The sequence below is a fragment of the Urocitellus parryii genome, chromosome 6 (genome assembly GCF_045843805.1).
Source record: "Urocitellus parryii isolate mUroPar1 chromosome 6, mUroPar1.hap1, whole genome shotgun sequence".
Taxonomy (NCBI): Eukaryota; Metazoa; Chordata; class Mammalia; order Rodentia; family Sciuridae; genus Urocitellus; species Urocitellus parryii.
In genome coordinates, this window is record NC_135536.1 from 32,043,992 (window position 1) to 32,065,521 (window position 21,530).

Genomic DNA, 21,530 nt, shown 5'->3' on the forward strand with positions numbered 1-21,530 from the left:
GATCTCGCTAAATAGCAGCTGAGGCTGGCTTTGAACTCATGATCCTCCTGCTTCAGCCTCCTGAGCCACTGGGATTGCAGGCGGGCACCACCATGCCTGGCTAGAGTATCTGCTTTCTTATAGTGGAAAGTAATTGGATAAAGTAGGAGGGGGAAAATCTTAGTAATAAAAATTGAAGATATATATATATAGTTTTTACAAGTTTTGCAAATAAATGATTTTTCGAAGATGTTTCTGTGTTCCCACAGCATTCTATATTTTTCATAAAACATATCATAAATGATTGTGAATTCTTGCTTAATGTCTTTCCTAGTAGAAAGGGCCTGCTGTCCTTAATGAGACTGCAAGCTAACCCTAACCCTTAAAGAGACTGCAAGCTCTTTAAAGACAGGGACTGTCTGTCTCATTGGCACCAGCTAGGCACACTATAAACATATAATGTTAAAATGTATGATAACATTAACCACTTCTGCCTACAAAATAATAAGTATGTATGTCCCTGTCAGCATGATAAAAAGCAAAGATGGAATTTAAACAGACTTTCTCAGAGATAGCTTTCATGTGTGTTCTCTGAGTTGCTGGGCCCTCTATGAAACCAAAATTCACCTCCCCCTTTCACTCAAGTCACCTGGGTAGGTGTAGAGGTCAGTGTAACTGCAGGCTTCAGTGGGGGCCCTGTGGCCCCAGGGTTTCCAGCAGGAGCTGAACCCTTAACTGGCTGGAGGACCAGCTGTTTTACTGGTCGGCTGGGCTGGACAATGCGCTGAACAGCAGCCTGGTTCCCAGGGACCTTGGCGGCCAACACTGTATTACCAGAGACAATGGAAACACCTGGTCGAAGGGGCGTGCCGGTTAGCACTTTGGTAAAAGTGACTTTTCCACCATTGGCTGTGCCAGCCACGAGTGGCTGAGCTGTGCTGGTGATACCTTGAGCCTGAATTTGTGCCACATGGGCACCAGTGACTGAGGAACTTGGTGGGGCCTTAAGGATAACAATCTTAGGGGCTGACTGAGGTGGTTGTCCTCCAGCACTACTGGAGGAGACAGCTGTGGCAGAGACACCCATGAAAGGATTCCCTTGGCTCAGGATCTCCTGGTTCTTGGAGACCTGCAAAAGTCCAGATGTTGACGTTGATGTCTGTAAGACAGGTTGGGCTGGCTGCTCCTGGCTGGCGGGCTGAGTGGTATAATCATGCAAGGTTAAGGATTCTGGAGCTGGAGCTGTGGATTCTTTGGGAAGTTCTGTGGGAGTTGTTTCCTCTGGTGCGGAGACCAGGTCACTTGCTGATGAACTCCCCACATCACCACCTCCACCATCCTGGTTCATTTGATCCAAGGAGTCCAAAGAGCTTGGCAGTCCAAGGGCTTCTTCAATGGGGTCTTGGGTGACCTGGTTAAAGCTGTCATCAGTCAGAGAGTCCAGGCCAAATAAATTTGGGTCATCAAACAGATCCATGATGGGGTCTGCCATCTTAGGAAAGTAATGGAAGGTATTTCCTCACAGGCTAAGGAGGGAAGGGGAGGGGGGGTATTGGTTCTCCCCTCCCCTCCCCTATTAAGAAAAAAATGTACACAATGGAAGAGAGTACTACTCTTCAAGTAAAGAGGCAAGAAACAAGTGCATGTCAGATTGTCCTGACCTTCATGGAGTAAGATGGCTAGGTCTTCTGAGGAAGATGATGGAACTCCTGTTGTGGGAATACAAATACAAATGAAAAATAAGCAAAGTTGGTGACCTCAAGAGAAAATGTCTCCTTGGGTACCATCCTTACTATTAAATAGCATTAAATAATGAGAAGAGGTAAACATGAGGAAATATGAGGATAGATATATAGCAGAAAGAATACCCACATTTCTGCTTCAAAATGAAAACTAGAAAAGAAATAAACCATCCCCTTTTGGGGCTTTTATACCTATACACTTTAAAGCTGCTATCTGTCAAGAGTATTCAGTTGTCTCTGTCTACTTCCTTTTACAATTACTTTTCTTACGTAGAGACTAGGAAATTCAGTAATCATTCACCTTTTATTTTCAGCTCTTAAACTGGCAGAACTCAAAAATATCCATTAGCATTCCCATGAAGGTAGATAAAGAATTCTGATATAGTTTATTTTATAAATTTTCCTTGAATTTACTGGCCAAAATAGAGACCTTTTACCAAGCTTGTAGTACAATTTTACCCAGGAAGTTTTTCAAATTTTGTCCTAGTTAACACATCAATTAACATATACATAGCATTTTGTTCTAATGTCTCCTTAAGAAACCTTTTTCATAAAAGACCAAAAACTTCCTTTGCAAGGGATTCAACATTTTAATTCCAGTTTATATTTCCATTTTTCTCTTGCCATTTCTTGCACACATTCTACATTCCAATCATTGTAGTTCCTTAATGTGATTTGGACCTGCATGACTTTGCCTATTATGCTATAGCATTTGTGTGGTACACATCATTCTTCACCCCTTCGTCCTTACCTCAAATATCTCTCATAGCTGAAACATTATCTACCCTCAAAGCTCTTCTACTCCATAAAGTGAGCCCTGAAACTCTGTCCCTTTAATAATTGAACAATATGTAATGATTTGATCCTTTCACCTCCTTTAAACATCCATATCATTATTTACACATTAAAAAAAAAAGTTTTATTTTGTTTTTCTGGGTTTATACCCCATTAAAAGCATTTATATTAACATTTTACTAAAATGATTTTTGAGTTTCTTATCTATATCCTCTGAAAGCCCAAATAATCTCTTCATGCAAATTATAAAAACCTGTCTGCTTCTCAAGGTGCTTGTCTGTCATATGCTGGAGCACTGCCATAATTACATTAAAAACTAATGATGATTAGGAATGTGTGCAATGTATTCCCTGTATAACCCTCCACCATAGCTTAGCTTATGAGAAGCTGAAATATTAATAATGAGACAAGGTAAATGTTATTTGAAATAAACCATTCAGTCCTCGCAAAAACTAAATGGCATTTCTTAGTTCTGATAAGCGACAGTAAAGCTCATCTTCAAACTGTCCTACAAATGGCTGAAATTATGTTTATAAAATCTATATCTAGGGTTTTAAATTCATGAAAAAATAATGGAAAAAAGAAAACTACTAAAGACAAGGAGTTTTTCCTTTTCTTTCTTTTTTTTTTGGGGGGGGGGTGGGGTGGGAGACAGAGGATAGTATTAGGAATTGAATCCAGGAGCACTCTACCACTGAACTACATCCCCAGCCCTTTTATTTTAAGACAGGGTCTTGCTAAGTTGCCCTGGCTGGTCTTGAACTCGGATCCTCCTGTCTCAGTCACCAGAGTTGCTGGGATTACAGGTGTGAGCCACCACATCTGGCAAAAGATAAGGAATTATATCACTATGTAATCAAAATACATGAAAAAGGAGTATCTGTTCTTTGTCTATGATATCAATGTGACAATTCAGGAAAGCCTTACTTGATAAGACTATTTCTCCTAACTTTTGGAGGATAAATAAGAAATTTGTTAGAGAGAGAGTATAGACTTCACTGAAGAAGACTTTTCCATGTAACCCCCATGCTGTACTTCTTCCTTTCCCCAGCCCATCTCAGTTGTCCTTACAAAGCAATATAATGTGACTCAATAGCCCAGAAGCTTTGACATAAAGAGAACAGACTCATCATTAGATGGCATATCAGCTATTGGGACATTAGTCAAAATTACAAAGTATAAAAGGTGTCTCCACTAATGTTCTTTTTTTAAAAAAAAAAGAGAGAGTGAGAGAGGAGAGAGAGAGAGAGAGAGAATTTTTAATATTTATTTTTTAGTTCTCGGCGGACACAACATCTTTGTTGGTATGTGGTGCTGAGGATCGAACCCGGGCCGCACGCACGCCAGGTGAGCGCGCTACTGCTTGAGCCACATCCCCAGCCCACTAATGTTCTTTTTTTAACTTTTTTTTTTTTTAGTTGTAAATAGACACAATACCTTTATTTTATTTGTTTTTATTTTTATGTGGTGCTGGGGATCGGACCCAGTGTCTCACACATGCTAGGCAAGTGCTCTACCCCAGAGCCACAACCCCGGCCCCTCCACTAATGTTAAACAAGATCTTCCTAGCTTCAATAACTGTTTACTTTCACATTTCAAGATCAATATTACTACTCACTACTGGCTAAATTATTCCAGCAGCTCTTTCAGCCTCTCTTAATATTGGCCCTCAAATTACTCAAATGGTGATGAGAAAAGTCATGGATGTTTCTTAATGAAAATCTATTCAACAATTTTACAAATTTCCTTAAAACTACTACCACTGATTTTTTTCCCTTTCTTTACTAATTATATCTTACTCTGCCACTTATCTTTTATCTCCTACTCAAATCACAGAAGTTATACTAAATATCTACCGCTAAGTGTCATACAAAAACTACTGACCAAGTTTCCACTAACTATAAGTTTGTATTCATAATAGTTTAGAACCTGTCCTTTCTTCCACAGGGTATTTTGTCCCTTTCACAAGTCCTTGCTACTTATTCGTCTATGTTGTTCCTTTCCCCCATAATGGCTCAATCTCAGAGATCTCACTTTTTAATCGCAGAAACAAGGTTAACAGTTTCTGAAATATTTCCTTACCCCCATGGGAGGGAGGAGCATAAACTTTTAAAGGTCAATGTATTATCATTTACCTCTCTGTGCCCAATTTTTGGGCCAAACGTCTGCTTCTACTGGTTCAGTCTAGGCCAATAATTTAAAAGAAAAAACAAATTGTCAGTGATTTAATGTCATAATTCCAAGTATCACTACTTCACAGTCGCAACTCACTTCCACTGACCTAATTAATTCATAGGCATTTTTTATCCTAGTCTTCTATTTCTTTTCTAGTTCTCATTTTCAACTGTCCTTGATTTTTACAAGACTAAACCTTTGACCCCAAAAAACTTTTCTTCACTCCCTCTTTCTTTTCTTATGGGTCATCTTGGCTGTATATATGTCTGGCCTATTTTACCATAGAGAATTCTAGTCATGAATTCTCTTTCCATGGTTCAAATCCTGGTAATAAAAATAAATAGATGTTAAGTGGCTTTTATGGTAAAACAACTGCCCAGATAATGAAGTCATACCACACTTTTATCATATTAAGAATGAAGTTACCAGGCACACTGGTATGTGCCTGTAATCTCAGTGACTTGGGAGGCTGAGGCTGGAGGATCCCAAATTCAAGGCCACCTTCAGCAATTTAGCAAGGTATTAAGCAATGTAGCAAGACCCTGTCTCAAAATAGAACAGAAAAACAAAAACAAACACACACACATTAAAAAAAGTGAGGAGCTAGGGAATGTAGTTTAGCACCCCTGGGTTCAACCCCTAAAAAAAAAAAAAAAAAAAAAAAAGTCAGTCTTGTCCTACCATTGCCCAAAACAGACAGAAATATGCATGTGCTCAAAAGGAGGTAAGAATTTAGTAGTTGAACTTAGGTTATTTTTCATAATTCTAAATTAATGTCCAGACTTATGACAGAGATCCTGGGGGATGAGAGTAGAGAAAAGGAAGGTCAGTTAAGGTTGAAATTTAAGTCTACAAATCTATAATCTCCAAATAACCCAGTTACTGCATATATATCAATAATACCCTTCATCTCAGTTCCTTCAAGAGGCACCACTCTTTCCCCTGGAAGTAAATATAAACTGATATTCTTCTGAAGCTATGTTACATATTTAACACAGTTCTTGTTTTACTGCTTTTGCTTTTTTTTCCTTTTTGCAATACTGGGGATTGAACTTAATGGTGGTCTGCCACTGAGCTACATCTCCAATTCTTTACTTTTTGAGACAGGATCTCACTTAGGTGCCTAGGATCCTCCTGCCTCAACATCCCAATTTGCCTGTGACTCTGGGATTATAGGTGTGCCCCACCATGCCCAGCTTCTTGTCCTTGGTTTATATTTTGCTTCATCCTGGCCCATTTCTATAACAACTTGCCAGTTCTATCACAAAAGATTTTATGTTAATTCTATTCTAAATTTTTCCATATCTTTCAACATAGCAATGATTCTCAACTATGGAATGGAGGACACATCCCTTTGGAAAAGCTTATACGAAGTGGAGGTTGGAGTGGGGGGAGAGATATAAATGTAGTTTTAAAATGTGTTCAATACTGTAGTTTTATATTTGTAGCTTTACATTTCATTGTTTAGGTTACTTTATTTGGTAAAATTGAACAAAATCTTGCTAACCTGTGAGAATCTGTAAAAACCAAGATGGGGGTTAAGAGAGGTTGAAACAGAGAAAGCAGCATGGCTGGCTTGGAAAGGTTATCAACATCTCTGAAATAGGTTTTTATGGTCTCTCAAAAGGGAGTTTATCATAGTTCACTGTTTGATGGATGAGAAACACTGCAACAGAGATTATTCCATTGTCTAATAGATAAAATTATATAAACTGAACCACAGACATTCATTCTCCATTACAGATTTCCTTGTACTGGCCATCCTCTTAAACAATAACAAACAAATGCCATATTGAGCAATACTGACCTTTTTCTGTAATATGCACTTTTAGAAAGTACCTCTCATGCCCACTTAATTTCTAGCTGCCCAAAGATTCAGAAAAGAATAAACTATTTTACTTCAAAGTGTAAATCTTGTTGGAAACTGTATCCTTTTCAAGAGGATCAGCTGCAGATAGATATAAACACAGGTTATTGAATCACAAGATGGGCAGAAGCAGCTTACTCTAAATGAGAAATCCCTTTAAAGTAAAATAATCAGAAGGGCTAAAATAAAAATACCCAATGTAATTTTAGAGTGGAAGCACTTAAAAACTATACCATGGAGATACTTGTGAGACCCCACAAAGTCTCAAATCTTATTCAGAAATGGCAAACAAACATCCAAAGTGAATGTAATCACAAGTTAGGGTCAAGAAAGGATCAGGATGGAAGGACACAGACCAAAAAAAAAAAAAAAAAAAAAAAAAACTATTAACTTGAAGCCACTCAGACTGCCTCAAAAAGGCCAAGATTGTAGGCCATTTTCTCTATCTTCACCATCCTCACTACCAAATGTATGTCTACTGTTTTCCAATTACTAAAGGAGAAAGCACTAACACCTCAATCAGGGTTATGGACATTTGGGGCAAATATGGCTGGTAAAGTAAAACCTTCCTTATAAATAGGAAAAGCAAAATAGGCAACTATGAAAACTAAAATCATGTCTTTTCAGGAGGTAAAGGAGAAACTACAGAAATTATGCACTTATACGGGGGGAAAAAGAAGGAATCAGGTAAGGAAGTAAGAGGTTGATGGAGAGGAAAACGCAACTGGGGGTGGGGGTGGGGGTGACCCGGGTACATTACCTGCTCATACTGCCAGGGTTCGTGCCAATAAGGCCCGCAGCATAGGCGGGAGATTTCAGACAACTGGCGCCCCCAAAATGGAGATGAGGTACATGCACTTGAGGGAGAGAGCTAGCGGGGGGTGCCCTCCAGGGTGGGGTGGCCAAGAGGAAAAGATGCGGGGTGGGGGGTGGGGGTGTGGATGCCTTGGGTAGAAGCAACGTTAGGACAAAGTACAGGCTGAGGGGCCCAACAACCCCTGAGAGAGAAAATGAGCTGTGCCTCACCCAGTGGGAGAGAGAGGTGGCTTTACCTGCAGCGGCCGTGGGGGGCCGGTTCGCCCCTCTCGCTGTCTCTCCAGCACCAGTTCCCCCTCCTCCTGTGCAACCTAACTTGATGCTCCAGCCCGCCCCGTGTTCTCATTGGCTGAAACCCACTGCCACTCACCTCAGGCGCAGAGACGCAAAACAGCGCAAAGGGTGGGACTAGAAAGAACTCCCCCTCCCCCTCCTCCACAGGTTAGGTTGAGAGCGCACGGAGAGGCCTATCCGGTTTCTAGGGCCCAGGCGAAGCCTGCAGCTTGCTTAAAAAAAAAAAAAAAAAAGTGGGCGGGGGGAGGGGGGCACTGGCCCGTAGAACGATCTTGGTCTCTCGGTGCAAGAAATCGGTCCTGAGGATTAAATTCCCTACCACGTATCTACACCGTATTCTGCACACCTAAGAGTATAAAACTCCGGGGGGAGGGTTCCGCACTAGGCCAGCTCCGCCTCCCTCTGGAACCCTGGCCTTCCAGCAGTCCTGTCAACACCTTTACTGTAGTGACTATACCTTATCCCACTGCACAGTGTAAGGTACCAAATCCTCCCTACACTGTAGGAGTTAGTACAGTGGCTGGAATATGGAGCTTTTTCCTCTCAAAATATAAAGCACTCTTTCTACCACAACCCATAGAGCTGGCTTGCATTCTTGACACTTTAACCCTTCAGCAGCAGCACTGCTTTCTAGAAACTTAACTCGGATACCCTCTAACATCCCAGTCCTCTACCTCCCCAAAACACATATCCTCTACCCCCAAACCCAGTCTCCCACCCTTATTTCTCTCGAAATAGTCTGACATATTGGTAACTGTCCACTTTGTAATGTCATTTGATACAACAAATAATTTCCCCACAACTCCCCAGAAAGATGGTAAGGTTAAATCCCCCAAAGGAAATTGATACTTAAAAAAAAAAAAAAAAAAGTTGCTTCCCTCCTGACCACTAGTTCTTCTGAAAAGTGACTATCCTTAACATTGAAATCCTAATTTCTGTAATCTACGACAAATGCAAACTAGAAAGATCAAATTTAGCCTTAGATTTCTTATTTTTAAAGATTCTAGTTTTACCACTAGGTATGCTAGAAATACCCAATTAACACTCTGTGGGTAGCAGTACTATTTCCGATTCATCTGGCTCAAAACCTCAAAAGGTATCTCTTAAACTTCCTTCTGTACCTACCATCCAATCATTTGCCAAGACCCATTGACTCTCTTACAAAATACAACAGACAGATTTTGGAACTGGCAAAGACTTTGGCTGTCATAACAAGTTAGCCAGCTTGTTGTATAGATGAGAAAACTGAGCTGGTTGCAGTGGTACACACCTGTAATCCCCATAACCCAGGAGATTGAAGCAAAAGGAAGGACTGCAAGTTTGAGACCAGTCTCAGCAACTTAGGCCCTAAGCAACTTAGATTTACCCTGTCTCAAAATAAATACAAAGGGCAGGGGGTGCAGTTCAGTAGTAGAGCATCCCTGGGATCAATCCTCAGTACCACAAGAAAAAAACGGGTGCAATGAGAGACACACAGAGCGTTTAATGATTTGACTATGAACTTAAGAGGCAAAGTCAGGATTCATATATCCAACTCCTATTTCTACCACCATCTCCCTTTTTTATGCAGTTGCTGTGTAAGAAAAAGAAGTTTCATAACTGATCTCTCTCCCTACTAATCCATTCTGCTACCAAATTAATTTTTTAAAACATAATATGACCAAATCAATCTCATGCTAAATTCTCAAAGGTTTCCCTGTTACTTAAGACATAAATTTTAAAACCACATCTTGCCTTTCAGTCTTATTTCCACTAACACTATTTATATACATTTACATGCTAGTCGAAAAACTCAACTTATTATTGCTATATTTTTTTTCATCTGGGTCTACCTAATACTGCTGCCTTCAAATTATACACCATCCTTAATTCATTTCTTTACCAAAATCTTATTTTTATAATTTTCTAAGATCTACATCAAATGCCTCTTCACTCATTAGCTCTACATTTACTGAGTATATCAACACTGATGTACCAAGTAATTTGCTAGTATTGGGACCCAAAGATAAATATAAGACACATTCCCTTCAGCCCATTCAGAGAATATTTGTATATATGTGGGGAAAAAATGGTAGGGACTCTGATAACAGTGACAAATGTAAACAATTATAATAGGAGGTGATATAATACAAGGTTATTATGAAATGAAATGAAATCAGCAGGGTTATTATAGGAACACAGAGAAAAAGAACTTAACTAAGAAGGAAAAGATACCAAAGAAGTAGTTTCTTAAAAGATGAAGAAGACTTAACTAGGTGGGAAGGTAAGGTAAGCCTTAGAAAGGCATGATCAGGAGGCAGAGACTGTAAAAAGAAAGGCAGTAAGAGACTAGCAATGAGACACCCTGAAGAAACTAAGTATTTCCTTCAGTAGTTCAGTTTTGCCAAAGTGTAAATCACAAAGATACTGGAGGGAGATGAGGATGAAGGGATAGGTAATGGCTGAACAATGGAGGACACTGAATACTCCATTAAGGCATTTTCTTACAGGTAGATTTAAGAAGCCTCAGAAAAATGGAATGACATGGACAGAAATATATTTTGGTTAGGTAACTTTGGCTGGGGTTGGGGGCTTAGAGGATACAGAATCAAGGCTGCTGAGTGTCCATGAAAGAGTTGCACAATGGATACATGCTGATTTTTTTTCCCTGCTCAATGACTAAAAGGGCCCTTCCTGTATTGCGGGAATAGGGAGGAATCTTCAGTGGGATCTTATCTACTATAGAGTCAGGGAGGAGGGGTTAGGTCCCTTCCTCCTCTTCCTGACAAAGAAATATGAACATGACCTAGGCTGGTTCAAGTGGACACCCCTGCTGGTGAACTCTGACTTTGTAGCAATAATGCAAAGACTCAAGAACAAGCTGGATGTGGTGGCAAAAGTCTATAATCCCAGTGACTTGAGAGGCTGAGGCAAAGAGTATCACAAGTTCAAGGCCAGCCTCAGTAACTTAGCAAGGTCCTAATAAGCAACTTATTAAGACCCGAATTTATTTTGAATTTAAATTTCACAATAAAAAATAAAAAGGTATCAGGAGATGATTCAATAGCTAAATGCCCCTGCATTCAATTCTGAGTAAACTCACTCACCCCTACCTCCTCCAACAACAACAACAAAAAGGCCCAGATCAACCAGTCAGATAGTATTTGGCAATGAGAAACAACAGGGTTCTACAGTATCATCCTCTACAAGGACACATATAAGACACATTCCCTAGGGTCAATCTGTTCAGTGATGTGACTCTGATCCCTGATCTCTGTGGTCAGGTCTCGATTTCTGACCATTTTCTAAACCAGGTTCCCTAACATTCCCATTATTTTTTAAGCCATACAATCAACTTCCAATAAATTATCTTTCTGCTTAAGTCAGTTCAAAGATGATTTCTGGTGTTTGCAACCAATAATTCTAATAAGATGTGTAAGACTTGAATTAAAGCAATATAGTTCAAAAGAACATGATGGAGCTGTGCACGGCATGCCTGTAATCCCAGTGGCGCAGGAGGCTGAGACAGGAGGATCTCAAGTTCAAAGCTGGCCTCAGCAATGGCAAGATGCTTAGCAACTCAGTGTGACCCTGTCTCTAAATAAAATACAAATAGGGCTGGGGGTGTGGCTCAGTGGTTAAGGACCTCTGGGTTTAATTCCCAGTAACAACAACAAAAAAAAATTCATGAAAAATCTTCTAAGTTTTAAATATAGAAAATTAAAAAAAAATATTTAAAAAGTAAATGTTTGCAGGTTAAACAAAATACTTAATTGCAGCCCCCAACTATTTGTGATTTTTGTTGGAGAAAAGCTAAAGAACAGCCTTAGAGAAGGATCAGAATAAGGTATGCCTACTTAAGCAGGTAGAGAAGGAAGAGCTAGAGCAGCAGGAGAGCTCAGTGTCACAAAAGCAAAAAGAGCAGAAATTTGCAGGGGGAAGAGCGATATAGCAAACAAAACAAAAATGTCCAATAACAAACTTTAAAATGTCCACTGGACTTAATAGTTGAAAGACTTTCTGATGTCTACATTCCACTGTCAAGGCAGAAGTAAACTACAATACCTATAAGCTATGGTAGCATTTTGTTTAGTCCTTTTATATTTTACTTATATTTGTACATGGAGGTATAAGAGACCTGGGTAAATTAGTCTGAGTCTTATTCATTTCTCCATATAAAGAAGACAGGAGTACCGAATTACAAAACTATTTACGAGGATTAAAGAAACACCTAACACAGTACTTGACACATAACTATTCTGTCCTAGGAAGTATTGAAAAAACGTGTCTGGATAGACAACTGGGAAAAGAAATCTGCTTTTGTCAATATCTGTACCTGCCTAGGAGATGCTATCAGCCTCAGAGGGCATCAGTATCTAGATTAATGGCTTTTAAAATATTTAATTTCAGCAAGCCAATACCTGTAAGCTTGAGCATGCACTACAGCTTCTGTTCCCTCTAAAGTAAACCTAATTTTGCTGTTATTTTTATAGAATAGGTGACTGAACCCAGGGCCTCATGCATGCTAAGCAAGCACTCCACCACTGAGCTACAAACTATATTCCCAGCCCTGCCACCCCCCACCATTTCCACTTTTTTTGTAGTACTGATGATTGAACCCAGAGGCACTATACCTCTAAGGTATATCCCTAGCCCTTTTTCTTATTTTTATTTTGAGACAGAATCTCCCTAAATAGCCCAGGCTGGACTCGAACTTGCAATCTTCTAGCCTCAGTTTACCAAGCAGATGAGATTACAGGTTTGAGCCATCACACCCTGCCTAATGAGACTAATTTAAGGCACACAGGAATAGCTACATTTTAGGTTCTCTAAAGTCCAAAGTTAATGTTCAGCTAACTGGCTTCATTCAGTATCCAACTTTGAATGATAACAGCTGTGCATGGTGAAGAACAGCTATAATCCCAGAAACTCTGGAAGCTGAGGCAGGAAGAGGATTGCAAATTAGAGGCCAGCCTCAGCAACCTGGTGAGACCCTGTCTCAAAACAAAAGTAAATAAATAAATAATTAGGATTCCGGTCTTACCTTTGTGGTAAAGTGCCCCTGGATTCAATCTATAGTACCACCACCAACAACAACAACAAAAGATACCCAGCCAGGCATGGTGGCGTTAGTTAGCCTGTGATCCCAGCGGCTCAGGACAGTGAGGCACTAAGCAACTCAGTGAGATCCTGTCTCTAAATAAAATACAAAATAGGGCTGGGGATATGGCTCAGTGGTGGGGTACCCCTGAGTTCAATCACTGGTACATCCCCCACAAAAGACAATCAACTTTGAATGATGAAAAGACCTACATTAAGACACTCAAGGACCAAAGAAAGAGTCATAAAGATTGCAGAAAAACCACTCCTGACCTCAAACACTTTTTTCCCTTGGTTTCAAGGGCACCATACTATACATGCTGTTTTCTACCTCTTCGGACACTTCTCCTTTGCTACTCTTCTCTACCAATTCTTTAAATTATCTAATTTCATTTTGGTCCTTTTCCCTCCTTTTACTTTTACACTATAGTTTCTTTTCAAGGATGTCTAATTAAAATACACAGCCTCAATTATTATTCAGTCTTTTCAACAATCATTGGAGGTAACCATTCTCCAGCACCTCCTATCCAGTTGTGGCTACAGAGACCTAAAACCTTCCTTACACCTAAATCCAACATTTAAAAATTCTATCTCTATCCCCTAAATATTCCAGAAATCCATTTACTGGCTTAATTTACCAACTTCACGTCCCTAGACTGGTATTGCCTTCTAACTGATTCTTTTCTTTTCCACTGTGGTTTTTTATTTTGCAGTGCTAGGAATATGAACCCAGTCTCACACATGCTGGCTCTATCACTGAACCACATCCTCATCTCAATTTGCTTTTCTTTTCTTGGTGCTGAGGATTGAAGCCTGGGACACTTAACTACTGAGTAATCCCAGCCCTTTTTTACTTTGCGACAGAGTCTCACTAAGTTCCTTAGGATCTCCCTAAATTGCTGAGGCTGGCCTTCAACTTGCAATCCTCCTGCCTCAGCCTACTGAGTCGATGGAATTACAGGTGTGCAGCACCATGCCTGGCCTATACTTTCTTAACAAGTCTGAAATAACTACCTTTATTTCTCAGATGAAGAACTGAATGAGGCACAGAGATAAGTAATTTGCCCAATATCCTATAGCTAGTGAAAAGTGGTGACAGATTCAAATTTAAACAGTGTAGCTTCCGGAATCACATTCTTAACTGCCAATACTATGTTCTAAGTTATAGACTATTATAAATTCCTCTTAATATTCAGTACTTCTCATTTATAGTAGATTGAATAACTGACTGTATCATTAGTTGTTTGGTATCCTTCCCTCCCCCATTAAAATGCAAGTTTCTCAAGGGCAAGGACTGTGTGTGACCTGTTCAATTTAAGACAATCTGGCTGGGCATGGTAGCACATGCCTATAATCCCAGTAGCTGGGAAGGTTGAGGCAGGAGGATTGCAAGTTCAAAGCAAGTTAGTAAGGTCCTGTCTCAAAGCACATCTTCAATGTACTTTTGCTAAAAGAATACAATGAACTTCCAGCGAAAGTTATGTGGGAGTGAAACTACAGAAGGTAATGCAAAGGTTTCTGAGCAATGGCAATGGTTTCACTCACTTACTTGCAGTGATTAAAAAAAAAAAAAAAAAAGGCAGTAATACACTTTCCCATCCATTTAGAAGAGACACAATAACATAAGGTATTCGTCATGTTTTAGTACCTATAGCAGACACAGCTTTTACATACAGCAAAAGGAGCTATACGCAATATATATAAAAGACGTTTTTAGTGAGCTGGGGATATAGATCAGTGGTAGAGTGCTTGCTTAGCATGAGTGAGATCATGGGTTTGATCCCCAGAACCATCCCCCCACAACTTTTCTACAGTGTAATAATCATTGTTGAAAATAATGAAATTTTGGGGCGGGATCGTGGCTCAGTGGTAGAGTGCTTGCCTGGCATGTGTGAGGCCCTGGATTCGAATCTCAGCACCGCGTATAAATAAAATAAAGGCCCATCAACAACTAAAAAAAAAAAAAAAAAGAAAAGAATGAAATTTTAGTTATCCTTTTTAGGTTTAGGATTATAATGCCTTAGTAGTAACCAATTTACAGCTATGGCAGGAAGTAAATGAATGACACTATATACTTATGACTCAAAAATAGGGCATGGATCATTTTTTTAAGTCAACCTCATTGTAGATTTCTTCTCCCCAGTAAACCCTTGGTGTTTTAGCCTAAGTCTGAAGATAGAAAATAAGAACTTAATCTTTTAAGGATGACTGCTCTTTGGTCAATTTAAGACAATCTGGCTGGACATGGTAGTGCATGCCTATAATCCCAGTAGCTGGAAAGGCTGAGGCAGGAGGATCACAAGTTCAAAGGCAGTCTCAGCAAGTTAGCAAGGTCCTGTCTCAAAGTAAAAAAACAAAAAGGGGTTTATTTTTTGGCTCAGTGGTAAAGCACCCCTGGGTTCAATCCCCAGTACCAAAAAAAGAAAAAAAAAAGAAAAAGAAAGAAAGAAAGAGAGATTCAAAAGTAAAAAGAAATTTTATGTGCTCAAGGTTCTACAACTGCTAAAGGTACACCTTTAACAAGTTACTAAATGCCTACCTGTCTCATACTTCCCACAGAAGTTAGCACTGAACTTTTAAATGGGGGAAGACTGGATAACAAATAGGGCTTTGATGGGACAGACCAGAGTCCTACTCCTAGTTAAGTTATCTACCTAAGTCGTCCTTTGTAAATGAACTAACATCCCATACATTTCAGAGTAGTCCTAAAGATTAAAAGATAATATATAATGCTTGGCACACAGTACAAACAAAGAAATATATTATTCCTCATCCAATATTTTAAAACAGTACCAATAAAGGCTTATCTCAAAGCAAAATTATTACTTGTAGACTTAGAGCTGATATGCTAAGCAAAATCAGGTGGGATATTGAAACACATGTGGAAGTTTCATAATTAGAATAGTTGGACTGCTTGGCATGATGAAAGGACCCTTGTACTACCTTAACCTCCTAACCATGGAACACAACCAGCACTGATGTCTAAGGCAACTTCCCAAGTAATTCAACTAATCACTTTCATGTTTGTAGGAATATGCTACTATTTCATAAATACTCCATTTACTTCACAAAATCTGCTTGTGAGGCTGGGTACAATGGCACATTGGCTGCAAGCCACTTGGGAGGCTGAGGCAGGAGAATTGCTAGTTCAAGGCCAGCCTCAGCAACTTGGCAAGGCCCTAAGCAATTTAATAAGATCCTATCTCAAAATTAAAAAAAAAAAAAAAAAGGTGGGGAGCTGGTGGTGCAGCTCAGTGGTAAAGTGCCCCTGGGTTCAATCCCTAGTAAAGGGAGGAGCAGTGTGGACCTGCTTGTAGTAACTTTGATTTCTCTGACAAGGCTATCCCTGGGTAGTTCTCAGGCCTACCTAGAGCCAGCTACCTTAGCTTTTGACTCCCATGACTTTTCAGGAGAGCAATGAAAAGAAATGACCAAACCTCACTGGGAAAAAAAAAAAAAAAAAAAAAAAAGCCTTAATGGGAGACACAACCAGAGAGCAGGCAAAGCACTACATTTTATAAGAGAATTCATATGCAAACAAGGGAAGAGATGACTGATGTGTCCCACCTCCCAGAAAGGGGTAAAATTTGAAAATAAATAAATGAGTTTTGAGGAGGAGCAATGAAGAAGATTTTCATGCAATTGGATATTCCTGATTCAAAAATCCTGAAAATTTTTCCATTTATTTTACCTAGGTAAATGTATACCTGATAAAATCTTGTTCCACACAAAATAATTTGTTGATTTGGGTTCTAAATAGGCAACCAAAGTACAGAAATTTCTTCTACAACCAACCAAAAAGATCTTCTCATATCACTAATGGGACAATGTACTTCTGAATACTGATGTCCTAAGGAATAAGCCTCAAAGATGTCTATAGTACACCCTCAAAAGATGTAGTAGAAATAAGGAAAGCAGAAAATTCCAAAGGTTTCTGTAATGACCACAAAAAACAACTGGAGAAACCCTAAAGGCTTAACAACTCATTAATATCCTCCTCCCTGTCAAATAAAATTAAGAATTCAGTTAAGGGGCTCTGGATATAGTTCAGTGGTAGAGCATGTGCTAAGCATCTTGGAAGCCCTGGGCCCAATCTTGGGGAGGGGGGGTGTTGCACACACTCACACATACACTTTCACAAGCAAAAAGAAAGGAAGGAAGGAAAGAAAAAGAAGGGGGAAAATCAGCTACTGTATAACTTTTCTCAAAAAGTTACTGACATAGTCTTAGTAGTTACAGACTCTCAAAACAAAAAGGTGTTATTATGGAATTACTAATTACTAGAATACTGGGATTTACCAAAAAAAGGATTAGCACTATCATATTTAAGGTGCCAACATAAAGGGAGAAAAGAAGTACAGTTCTGAAAATTTTCCTAGCAATTTCAGTAGTATGCCATTTAATTATCTTTTTTTTAATGAAATAAAATCTGAAAATAGGGGCTGGGGATGTGGCTCAAGCGGTAGTGCGCTCGCCTGGCATGCGTGCGGCCCGGGTTCGATCCTCAGCACCACATACCAACAAAGATGTTGTGCCCGCCGAGAACTAAAAAATAAATATTAAAAATAAATAAATAAATAAAATTTAAAAAAAAATCTGAAAATAACATAAAATGAAGCAACATACAGTAAATTACTCTGGTGATTCGTAGAGGAAATAAAATCAGGGCTATTTCAGTCTTTCAACAACAAAGTCAACCTTTGATTAGCAATTATGCACAATAATAAATAATTGTTCTGGGAACTCTTTTCAAAATAATGAGAATAGTACACTGATAATCTGAATTTGAAGAAGCTGGAACTTTGTCTAGGCTCCATACACATTTTTACTGTTCAGAATATATTCCTTGCCATTCCTGATGAAGACAAAGGTAAAGCAATTATCTATGCCAGGCAAATTTCTATCTATGCCTATTGGATTTTTTGATTATAACAACAGTTACTGGACAGAAATTGTTTAATTTTAAAAGGTTTCCTGCGGGCTGGAGTTGTGGCTCAGAGGTAGAGTGCTTGCCTAGCACACATGAGACACTAGGTTAATCCTCAGCACCACATAAAAATAAATAAATAAAATAAAGTTATGGTGTCTACTTACATCTAAAAAAAAAGTTTCCTGCTACAATCTGAAGGCAAGATATATTTTAAAGTTGACCATTTTGCTTCAGATGTGACATTAAACAACTCAAGAACCTTAGTGAAGGACAGAAAATAATGGACAATAAAAAGACAAACAAACAAAAACAAATGTTACCTATACAACAGCTTAATGAGAATCTTCAGAGATTAACATACTTTGTAGCTTAAATTTTAAATGTCAGTAACTATGTAGCTTAAATTTTAAACATCACTTAGCCACTGGGATGGCTGAAGCAGGAGGATCGCAAGCTCCAGTACTATCACATTTAAGGTGCCAACATAAAGGGAGAAAAGAAGCACAGTTCTGAAAATTATTACCTAGCAATTGCAGTAGTATGCCATTTAATTATCTGGTAACCTGGCAAGAACTCAGCAACTTAGAAAGACTTTGTCTCAAAACATAAAAAAAGGACTAGAGATTAGCTCAATAGTAAAGTGCCCCTGTGTTCAATCCGCAGTACAAAATCTGCACACATACATAAATAAAAATAAAAAGAACTAGCAATATAGCCCAGTGGTAAACTGTCTCTGTGTTCAATTCCCAGAGGGGAGGGGGAAAAATTTAAACTTCAATAACTACAAAAAAGGTGGAGGGTTGGGGTTGTGGCTCAGCACCACATAAAAATAAATAAGTAAGATAAAAGTATTTAAAAAAAAAAAAGGTGGGACTCGCTTTGCCAAAAAATACAAAGAAAAATTTAAAGGCAATGGGAAACAGAATTAGAAAAACAAACAAAAGAGCTAAATTATGACTTCATTAACACATACATAAACAAACTAAGATGTTAAAGGGAAAAAGGTTATCCATATCCAGGACAAAGTTTAGAATGCACTAAATGGTTAAATAAACTTTTAAGTAATAGGAAACTGTTCATTCAACAACTTTGTTGCATATAAATACTACTTAGAGAGTAGGTACAGAAGGAACTACATCTTGAAAATTGGGGTCTCTATATCCTTACAAGTTCTCAGCTATAGAGGCAAAAGGGGACAATATCAGTGGACTGCAACAAAAAACAAAGTGAACAGAATCATAACAAAATAATGAAGATTATAAACTCTAAGAAGCAAAAAAATAAATAAATAAATTGTTTATTTATTAAAGAAGGCTGGGGATATAGTTCAGTTGGTAGAGTGCTTGCCTCACAGGCACAAGGCCATGGGTTCAATCCCCAACACCACACACACAAAAAAAATTCATTAAAGAGGAAATACAAAAATTTTAAATTGAGTGACAGGAAACATGATAATCTACCAATGAATCAAACGCTGTAAGTAAAACAGTAAATTCCACGGTGGTCACAATAGTGCAAGGACAGGTCACACAAAGACCTGCAGATAAGGGACTTGCTTAAATGCAAGTACAGTAACTTTCAGGGTTGAGGGTGGAGGCTCCAGAGAAATGTCTGTCTTCTGTTTTTCTCCCAGATATTAGACTCAATGTAACCTCAGAAGATAGCTTAACTCTTCCAGAGCTGTGAACAAACAATATTACTAAAGCATTTTAACATTCATCTGAATGTTACAGTCCTTTCAAAAATGAGAACATTCAATTTCATTCTTTCAGTAAGCAAGCATAGTTTTGGCACTCACAAATTAATATTAAATGGTAGTATTGCATTAAAAAAAAAATCACCTTTTCACAGAAGTATTCAATGGTATATTTTAAAAACTGCCCTCACCATCCTCTGTTACCTATCAGAAACACCATGCTTCAAATGAAATATCGATTTTTTTTCCTGTTATAATAAAACTTCTGGAATAGTGGGTCCTACAATTACAAGATACCTCTACCTCATCATTCAGGGATGATACAGCAAAGGTGTTCCTGGGAAATGCCAGGTCTGTGTTTCCTGGTGATTCACAACCACCTGAATGAACACATTTTCCATCCATATCTAAATAAATTTTGTTGGGCTGGGGATGTAGCTTGGTGGTAGAGCACTTGCCTAGAATGCACTAGGCCCTGGATTTGAACCCCAGCACCCTCCCAACCCAAGAAAGAATCTGTTGCCAGGGGCAGTGGTGCACACCTATAATCCCAGTGAACCCAGGAAGCTGAGAAAGGAGGATCCTGAGTTCAAAGACAGCCTCAGCAATGTGCTAAGCAACTCAGTGAGACCCTATCTCTAAATACAAAATTGGGCTGGAGATGTGACTTTGTGGTCAAGTGCCCCTGAGTTCAATCCCCAGTAGCGCCCCCCCCCAAAAAAAGAAAAGAATTTGTCAATTTAAGAACTGACAAAATCTGGGCTGGGGATTCAACTCAGTTGGTAGAGTGCTTGCTTCACATGCATAAGACCCTGGGTTCAATCCCCAGCACCACCACCAAAAAAAAAAAAAAAAAAAAAAAAAAAAGAACTGGCAAATTCAACAGGCCAGATTCATAAGACAGATCAGATTAAGCAAAGGTAATGTATGTAATGTATGACCTGTGCACCTATACACTGGTCCATCAAATCACTTATCCCAAACCAATCTACCAATCCTTGTTATTTCCATTTTAAGCCTTGGGAGCCTGCCTCATTTTGTGGGAATTGGGGGTGCTGGGATTGACCCCAGATATTCACACAATCTAAACACATGTTCTACCATTAGCTACACTCCAGTTCCTCATACAGCCTGTCTATTCAAGGAACGTGCTTATTCTGTTTTTGGCCAATGTCCTTTGCCTTGCCTTTCAGACCCACTGGCATGCTACTCCTGCAACAAAAGGCCTTCTTAAATATAAAATGTTGTTTTTCTTACATTTTTTTAAAGTATTGAAATAACTCCAAAATTGTTCCCACTCTGGCACCACGAAATTGACTGCAACTTGTTCTGGAACCTACTGGGTGACTATACAAAAGAAATACGTAAGCAGAACAAATTACTTAAGACATTATCCAAATCAAAACTCACTTTCCAGTACCTAATATGCTCCACACCAGTTGGGACCTCAGCTGAGGATAATGCAGTCAGGGAATCCTTGACTGAGTTGACAAACTCAGAAAAACAGATACATGATCTGTGAATGCTGATGTGATGGTGGGATGCAACAAACACTGATAATGCAGTTCCCAAGCCTTGTGTCTGAGACTTTTCAGTGCCTATTCTTCAAAAGAGAACGCGATAGAGTTCTAAATTTTTTACTTCTAGCTCACTTTGTACGTTCATCAAAACGCGACCGGTCCACTACATACCTCTTCTGTTAAGACCTTAATTACTTCACGACTGCCCCTTAAAAAGAGGTGGCTGCATTTGCACAGCTGCTGCAATGGCAGGGAAATTCCCTGCGGACACTAGAGACAGGTAAATAAAGAGACTGCATTCGCTATGAGGTAGGGGGAGTGGTCCTCTGCCACTGATGAGTTTATATAATGCAACAGAAATCCAGTGAGCTCTGCAGACCTGTCAAAGGAGATACAAGGCTTGAGCTCTCCTTTCCCACCACCTCTACACACTCTCCAACACCCTGCTCTTCACTCGGAGAAGACACACGGAAATTACACCTAAGAGTGAATAACAATCTGCATACGCTCTCTATACTTTCCTATCCACTTTTATTATTAAATAAAAGAGAGAGAAAGGAAGGAAAGAAGGTGGGTAGGTAGAAGCTTAACCTCCCACTTGAGCCCAAAGTATGAAGTAAGCAAACGGAGCCGGGGA

General features: G+C 39.2%; 1 protein-coding gene across 2 annotated transcripts in view; it reads right to left on the reverse strand.

Moving 5' to 3' along the window:
- The window catches only part of Chd8 (chromodomain helicase DNA binding protein 8), a 61,897-nt gene that overhangs the window by 39,965 nt on the left and 402 nt on the right, over nucleotides 1-21,530 (reverse strand). Inside the window, exons 1-2 of one of the 2 annotated variants that reach the window (XM_077799383.1) lie at nucleotides 7,611-7,679; nucleotides 629-1,688 (exon numbers count right to left, since the gene is read on the reverse strand). In XM_077799383.1, the coding sequence (XP_077655509.1) occupies nucleotides 629-1,471 (843 nt within the window). In that variant the 5' untranslated portion in view covers nucleotides 1,472-1,688; nucleotides 7,611-7,679. Of the gene's footprint in view, nucleotides 1-628; nucleotides 1,689-7,610; nucleotides 7,680-21,530 lie in introns of those variants that run through there. The other variant, XM_077799384.1, reaches the window with a different exon arrangement.